The 8,072-nt window shown below is 44.9% G+C and overlaps 2 protein-coding genes across 2 annotated transcripts; both read right to left on the bottom strand.

The window, feature by feature from the left end:
- Positions 1-399: 399 nt before the first annotated feature.
- LOC136485697 (putative disease resistance RPP13-like protein 1) lies at positions 400-6,386 on the bottom strand. Its single transcript, XM_066482536.1, has 5 exons — positions 5,997-6,386; positions 4,472-5,555; positions 1,013-3,172; positions 749-934; positions 400-642 (listed from the first exon to the last, which is right to left on the bottom strand). Exons 2-3 carry the CDS (start codon positions 4,895-4,897, stop codon positions 1,070-1,072), a joined length of 2,529 nt encoding a protein of 842 aa, XP_066338633.1. The 5' UTR covers positions 4,898-5,555; positions 5,997-6,386; the 3' UTR covers positions 400-642; positions 749-934; positions 1,013-1,069.
- LOC136489617 (putative disease resistance protein At1g50180) lies at positions 5,059-5,532 on the bottom strand. The gene has a single exon (XM_066486195.1). The coding sequence runs from the start codon at positions 5,530-5,532 to the stop codon at positions 5,059-5,061; it is 474 nt and encodes a 157-aa protein (XP_066342292.1).
- Positions 6,387-8,072: the final 1,686 nt, after the last annotated feature.

Here is an 8,072-nt window from a genome sequence, read left to right as displayed (position 1 = left end):
GGCAAGCGGCTTTGGCACTCCCAGAGGCGGAGGCCGACGGCGGTAGTCCAAGGCCCAAGGCCGAATCTTAGGGCCTGATGGGCTGACTGATCGTGCAGGCCCAGTACCTGAGAACGGTGCAACAAGATTACCCCCGAGACGAAGAGCAAGTAGAGGAATATTCCCAGAATGTACTGTAGCAGTTGAGGGGCACTGTTGTAAACACCGCAAAGGCGGTAGTTGAGCCCTATAAATAGGGAACACTTGTAACAATACTGCGAGGTTGGTGAAGGTATTAATGAAACCCCAGCATTACGTGTCACTCCCTTACACGCCCACTTGCCGTGCCAACCCTTTGGAGCCTCCGCCCGAGTACCGTGCTCAGCGGGCGGAGGCCTCTACCACTTCTTCACTGTCTGAGACCGCAAGTTTCAACAGTCCATTACTTCAAAAAATATATATGGAGTGTACAAATATACATGGTCAAGACTACAAGAGTGCAGGAGACAGTATCCGTATCCATGATTTTGCAGTATGTCAACAGTCTGCATGTGAACAGAGTATGTGTACTGCGTGCTGGAGACGAGCTTCTACCAAGCAGATCTCAGTCCCACTTGCCAGTGCAAGCTAACATCATGTGTCTGCCATAAGGATCCTGGATGCCTGCATACATTAGTTACACGGTCAGTGCATAATGACACTTGAAAATACGTAATAATTTGAGAGAAAAAAATATAATTACAAATATAAGAGATGATAATACACATACTTTGGCCAGACTTGAACAGGGAAAAGGTGAACACAAGCACTGTGTTTTTCTTTTGTTCCAAGACAATTGATTGTTAACAATTGTAGATGTCCTCTCGTCGGACGGGCAGGCTGTAGCAACACTTTGTTTAATCACCATATATTTTGATGCCCTGCTGTTCTATGTGTGGTCCAATGAAAGCTTTTCCTGCAACGAATCAGAGTACAAGCAATAATTAATAAATATGAAAACTGACTTCCGGCCTAGTGAAAGAATGCAATTTACCTGAACACACGCGCCATCTTCGATGCAGCTACGTAGTTACCAGTCTTGGTCTGTGTCTCAATCTTCGAGGCAGACAATGTTGTGCTTTCCAATGTGGCTGATCTTGTCCCATTCGGAGCTACCTGGAGATGAGGAGGATTCGTATAGCTTCTTGTTGCATTCCAACTTGAGATACCTTGGGTTTACAGCTCGCAGGTATTCTGGAAGCGTCTCCATGGTGGTGTGCAGTACAAGGCTGTCGAGTGCTGTGACACCTTCTAGAACCTCCAGCTTTGTGCAGCGAACGATCCTAATCTTCTGCAACCTGGAGAGGCCGCTGATCCTCTTGAGCTTTGGGCAGTCAAACACGTCAAGTTCCACAACTGAAGGGAAGTTCTCCACATGTGTCAGGTTGGAGAGCTGGTACAGGTTTAGTTCTCTAAGAGTATGCCTCTTGGTGCTGGCGAGGCCTGGTGGAACACAGCTCAGCTTGCAGTTTTTGATTTGGAGTCTCTCCAGACAAGGCATGGCTATGGCAGTTTCCACATCCATATGCTCCTCACAGTCGTTCCATTCCCACTCTTCCCACTCACGTAGCCCATTCAGAAATAGCTGTCTCAGTTTAGGAAACGGTGCAGATGTACTAGCAGTGGAACCTCTAGCTGCCACGGAGGATGACGCTTGGAATTGGGGGCCAATACGCTTGATGGCTGGCGCATCTCTGATGATCAGCAATTCTAAACTTGTGAGGCAGCACAGACCATCAGGGAGCTGGGTGCAGCAAGGCAGGTTCTCCAGTTTCAAATACCTTATGCTCTTAAACTCTGCCGATGCTGGAGCACACATCCAGTCTGGTAGCTGGCGACCAACGTATCCCCCTTTCAAAGTAAGATTCTCCAGGCAGGTTGGAGGGCAGAGCTTTTCCAAGACCTCCTCGGCCACCTTCTGTTGTTGCTGCTGCTCTGCCTCAGCACCACCTGTCCCTATAGTATGTCCACTTGCACTATACTGTAGCTCTAGATACCCAAGGTGGCGCTTGCTGCTAATCATGGCCTTTTCAGCCATCCGGCTGTCCTGCACCTTCTCTAGGCCATATAATGTAAGATTCCTAAACTGAGAGAGAGGCTCCAGCTCCTGCAAACTGCACCAGCTATTGCTTGCATCCATGTCCACGTATACTGGGAAGCCATAAAGTGACCTCAGATTTGTTAACTCACCGAACCCCTTAGGAATGACACTAACATTTGATCCTTGGATGTCAAGAGACCTTAGATGCACAAGTTTTATGATGCTGCCAGGAAGATGGCATAGCCTCTTACAGTGACCAAGTGAAATGTATAGTAGGAATTTCATCTTGTGGATGTCATCTGGGAGCCTAGATATATCAGTATCCTCTAAGTGAAGGTATCTCAAGTGCTTCAACATAGACAGAGAGGGAACTAGTGTATCACAATCGGCAGACAGTATGTACAGCACACGTAGACCGGAGAAACTACCCACCGAATCACCAGGATGAAAGTTTACCCTAGAGTTTACAATTAATGTTCTAAGTGACTCGTGCCTTTGCAAAACAGCCCATTCCACCACTGATACGGTTTGTCCTATAGATAGGCGACGTACAAGCATCCCACCACCACTGGTAGTAGCCTGCTCTTGGCCAACCATCACAACTGATTCTTCTCTTACCATATATTCAGCAAAGGATCGGACCACATCATGCATGGTGCACCTGTATCCAGTGAGAGAATATCCTTCCATAGGTTCTATAAGATTCCTCATTATTAACTCTCGGTAATACTCGGTTGCTATGTCTTCCAACCCATACTCATGTGACCTGGTACTTCTTCTTTTATCTGGTGGTTGAATAAGTCCTTCACTGATCCACATTTCAGTAACTACGGCTTGTATGATTTCTACACCTTTAGGGAACATCGAGCAATACAGAAAGCACTGCTTTAATTGGGGAGACAAATCCTCGTAGCTCAAGTACAGCCGGTTGTCTAGTTCTAGAGGCAGTCCAGTTAGTGACCATGCAGGCATGTTCAGAACAGCTTTCCACTCATGCTCACTTGGGTATCTTGTGCTCAAGAGTCCTCCAATCACTTTAATTGCAAGTGGTAAGCCATCACAATTTTCAAGAATTTCCATCCCGATAGTTTTCAGTTGGTCAATTGCGACTACCTGCCAATAAATTCATTTAAGGCCCTTTATTATTTCTGACAATGATCGGGTTGCTTATGTACATTACCATGCAAACACGATAATGCTTCTTCTATGACACAATGACACTTATGTTGGCCAACATATTAAAAGTGTGCCATATTTTATATGAACTTACACATAAGCCTCTGCTCGCAATGGTCTGATTTCAATTGAGATCTGCATGAATGGGTGCAAATTCCGTAACACTAATAATATGGAGTTCATGCATTGCATTGAGCTCTAAATGTTCTCATTTGGGAATTGGGACTACAATGCAATGTTTTCTAGTGGTTATTTTTATCATCGTTCACATTGAGGTGTCCTTGCGTTTTAAGGGCAAGAGGTTTGAACAAGTAGATTTGTTGTAGCATAAAGGCATTTTCGGAGGCGGTTATCTTATACGGCACGCCTCCGAAATTCTGGCCCAACACGCTACCATTCCCAGGCCCAATACTGAGTGTTGAGTATATAAGGTGAACAAAAACCCTAACCGGTACTAACACATTCACAGGCACCCGTCCATCCCTCGATCTCTCTCTCGCACGCCTCCCTCCGCCCCTCCCTCTCTCCCAGCGCTCCCTTCGTCTTTCCCTCCGCCCCTCCCTCTCTCCTAGTGCTCCCTCTCCATGGTGGCGTGGGGCCGCAGGGCCGCGCGGTGGAACATATAATTTGCAAAAGCAGGTGATGCAACTGCCTCTGGCTGGACGCTAGTGGAACTATTGATTTACCTCTTTCTCCAACACGTCTTATGAGCATTATTGTGGAGACATTAAAAGAAGTATCTAATTAAGTACTCCATATAATGCAACAAGTTGGCAGCTTTATTATTTAGGTGAAACTATCATAGGTTTAACTAAATTATAGAGAAAATTGTCCACATTTATGAATCGAAATATATATACTGCAAATTCATTTCTCTAAGTTAAATCTAATGATAATAAAATTGATACCATAAATACTGATACCTTTTATTGATACTAAATAAGGTCAAATTTGAGATTGGTAGACTTCACATAGAACTAGGCGTGTAGTCAGTTTCTGGAGGGAGAGAGTAATTAATAGCTCATCTGACCCTAGTGTCATTTGGTTAATAAATTTGATTATGTCTGCAAGATCATAGTTTTGCTGGTCTCCTTTGCTACTCTCATAAGCTAGCTATGAGTAAACAATGCTGGGAACTAGATCATAGAATGCTTAGATTGTACTATAAGATTGACTTCATAGGCTTTCTATGAGTATAGCAGGTGTTCAAGTTGTATAGAGTATGGATAGACTAACCTGATCAGGCTGTAGCTGTTTCTTGAGCAAGGACCAGGCATCATCATTGCCTAGAGGCCTGACACGGTGTTGGTGCAGCGCGGCTTGCATCTGCTGTGGTAGGTGTGCAGATCTTGTGGTGACAAGGACCCTGCTTCCAGGCTGTTTCTTGCTAGCATTTCTGACTGGGACATAAAGCACGTCGTTCCACACGTCATCCATCACTAGCAGAAACCTTCCACTGGACAGGGTGTGCAATAGGGTCTCCGTCAGAGTGCTTTTGTCCTTGTCGGCACCATGGTCGCCTCCAGCATGCTTGATTGCTGTCCACAGTAGCTCCACCTCATCAAAGTGTTGAGTGATGCTTAGCCATATCGTCTTCGTCTTGAAGTGCTCTTGGATGGTTGCAACATTGAAGATCTTCTGAGCAAGAGTAGTCTTTCCCATGCCACCAACACCAATTATAGACACGACTTTGATGGTGTGATTATCATCACTTGAGACTAGCAAGTGAATGAGCTCCCTTATATCCCTCTCTATCTGTTCCCCAACTATGGCAGACTCATCGAACTGTGAACTTGTCCTATAGCTGAATAACTCAGCAGCAGTTAGCTTCCTTTCTCCGGGCTGGAACCGAGGCCTATATTGAACTTGAACTTGCACGCCTCCTTGTGGATGCCTTCTATCTGCTGATTCAGCTCCTTGATGCGGCTGCCTATCTTGTGTGCGAACACGGGATTCCGCAGGCAGAAGAGCAATGGCTGGAAGCAGCTGGGCAACTTCTGTTCCACGCCGTCGCCACCTTTGGACTCCCTGCGCTTGTCGGCCTCGAGTTGACACAAGTCTATGATGTCAGTGGCATCATACATGGCGTTCTTAAGCCTTGTCGCCCATCTCTGGACGCTTGTGTCAGTGATGTGCCTCCTCTCGGCATCTGCCATGAAGGCTTTGAGGCCTTCCATGTTGTCCTCCAGCTTGGTGATCTCGGCGGAGATGCCCAGCAACATGGAAACCTCTTCTTGCGCCATGTCTGTTATTAGCTTCTTGACGTAGGGTGCCAAGGCATCCAGGACGGCTGCCATGTCTCAACTCTCAAGCACAGTTCCTACATGAGCAAGCAATAAATCCTGAACCATTAGATAGATCCAGGATATCTACCAGCCCTGTTAGTCAGCTGTAGCAAATCAGTAGTCAAGGTAACTAATAAGTGCCAAGGTGCACTATTGTAGATTGATTTCTTCGTCAGCTTAAACGTACGTCATCTATAATTTGGACTGTAAGGACTCTGTTAAAGCCAGGATGACCTTATAGATTGATATCTTCGTTAAGCAAAACAAAGATTAGTTAACATGTCATACTGATGAGTGGGTTCATGTTCATGATCTGAAACCTTTAGTGGTTAATTACATCGAGAAGAGCAGCTATTAGGGGCTTCGGCCCCTCCAGTTTTCTCAAAAAAAAGAAGAAGAAGAGCAGCTAGCAAGGACTGCAGATCGAGTCTGTTTTGCTAGGTCTCAGAGAACGAATCAGATCAGAAAGGAGCTACCTTGAAATCTCGACGTTGAAGACGGAAGGGTGGTCGGGTGCAATGGCTTCTGGAGTGGATCTTGTCGGTGAATACGGAGTTGAGTTCAGGGACGGCGGTTGTGGGATGGAGACTAGGAGCTCAGAGACGGAGCAGAAGATGACAGGCTTGGCAGAAGGAAGTCTGCTGCTCCCTTGTGCTCTGCTGCTGCTCAGAGAGAGAGCTAATAACCTCCCTCGTGATGATGATCATCGATCCGTGACCGCGAGTCGTCAGTCGTGTATATTATATAATAAATAAACAATAATTAAGCATCTTCTTTTCTAAAAGCTTGGCAGCCTAGAACCGCAATACCCTGAAAGCTTGTTTTCTAACAACAACCTTTAGACTTCTCTTTATTTGATCATCTATCACTACCTAAAACCTTCCCCAATCTCAATGAGAAGGTGTCGAGAGGGGCCGAAAGCGGGGACAAGATAACATCAAACATATATTATTCTGATATATGAAAACAAACTGAGACATCTCCTGGAAAAGGCACAGCTTTCTTTTTCTGTAGTGGCAGACACATGCCTTTATCCACTTTGTTACTTTAGTATTTGTCTTCATCCAGCGCTTAGCGTTTCGTGTCTCGTGTGGACAGTGATCTGCTGCTATTGTTTCTACTTAGTGGCATGGCATCTCTCCATTTGCTGCTACAGGCATGCATGTGAGCATATGGAATAAAAAAAACTTTACTTGCAGCTTGAATTATTTTTATTTAATATCCCACTCTCTCCTTCGCTGTCGGTTCATTAGGCACTTACTCCTCTTTTATCACTCGGTCCTGTCTCCCCCACTATTTATCTCGTCTGTTCATCTCTCACTCGATAGATCTAGTATTTTAGTCTCATCCTTCTCACTTCGAGTCTGGAGTTGCAAAACATTTGTTAATGCCACACCACTCGTATCTTGGCTTGGCCTCGGAGCGAATTTACGTTACGGCAAAGCCCATTTTTGGTACAAGCTCAGTGCAACAAATTATACAAACCATGGTATGTACACCGTTGCCAGCACGTCAGACTTGTATATATATAACTAGAAACAAACAACAAATAATGAGATTAGAACGATAAACTTGTTCCTTGCGTACGTCGATGTACTACACTGTATAATAATAATATAAGCTGCCAGTGCTTTTTGTGCATGGCGAACCGCTGTCCTACAGTCTTTCCACATGGTTGTCGATCTCGAGCTAGTAGCTAGTATGGTTGCGTGCTTAGAAAAAAATATATTAGCTACTAGTGCTTGGAAACACGAGTCACATCATCATAATACATCTAGTTGCACGAAACAATGTTTGGTATACAGTCGACGTCAGTCGTCGAGTCGACGTCAGTCGTCGAGTCGACGACTCAACTTTTCATACGTACTGACTGTGTAACTTTTCCTACGTCTAAGCGGCCCGTTAGATGAAGATTATGATGTTACACAGTTGTTGTAGTACTCTCACAACGCAGTGTACCTACATACATACACAGTCGGCTCAACTGCTGCCGTTGCTTCTAAAAACACTTTTAATTTGTAAATTATACTACCAAAACCAGATTGAGAATGGGTAGTTCGTCCTCGGCTGCCAATGTTAGAGGCTATCACTATCGCACAACCAAAATAATTGACGACCTTCAACCCAGGCAGCAGATGCCAGATTAGCTAGTCACGTCGCGTCAAACCACCCCTCCATCCAATAATGCCCAGAGCTACTAATACTTGTTGGCCCCCGCGAAATAGGTAGTTTTTTTTTAATCCCACGAAATGGGTAGTGTCTGCCCTATCTAGGAGCACGAGCAGACTAAATTTTTTGGCTGCCCAAGCCCACTCCTTTTATTTTTCATATATCGTTGTCTGCTTTCTTTTTTTTCAGAATTAACCATGTAATGTAACCCGAAATGGGGGCTGTCCTTTTTAACGTTCCGAGCATCTTGAGTGCTGCCTTTGTTTAAAATAAGAATAAAAAAATTACTCGCCAAGATCTTGACCTGGCAAGTCTACACCAAATACGCACCTAATTAACCAAGATGTTTTGCTATGTGAAATGGACGTGTTAGAATATTGTTA

The sequence above is a fragment of the Miscanthus floridulus genome, chromosome 10, assembly GCF_019320115.1.
Source record: "Miscanthus floridulus cultivar M001 chromosome 10, ASM1932011v1, whole genome shotgun sequence".
Classification (NCBI taxonomy): Eukaryota; Viridiplantae; Streptophyta; class Magnoliopsida; order Poales; family Poaceae; genus Miscanthus; species Miscanthus floridulus.
This window is presented reverse-complemented; position numbering and strand designations above follow the sequence as displayed.

What these genes read in the sequence shown, in the direction of transcription:
- LOC136485697 (XM_066482536.1), bottom strand. Translation starts at nt 4,897, where the DNA reads ATGGGAAAGACTACTCTTGCTCAGAAGATCTTCAATGTTGCAACCATC. An exon ending in AACAGCTACAGCCTGATCAG is followed by an intron (nt 3,173 to 4,471) that starts GTTAGTCTATCC and finishes ATTTATTGGCAG; the next exon opens with GTAGTCGCAATTGACCAACT.
- LOC136489617 (XM_066486195.1), bottom strand. Translation starts at nt 5,532, where the DNA reads ATGGCAGCCGTCCTGGATGCCTTGGCACCCTACGTCAAGAAGCTAATA.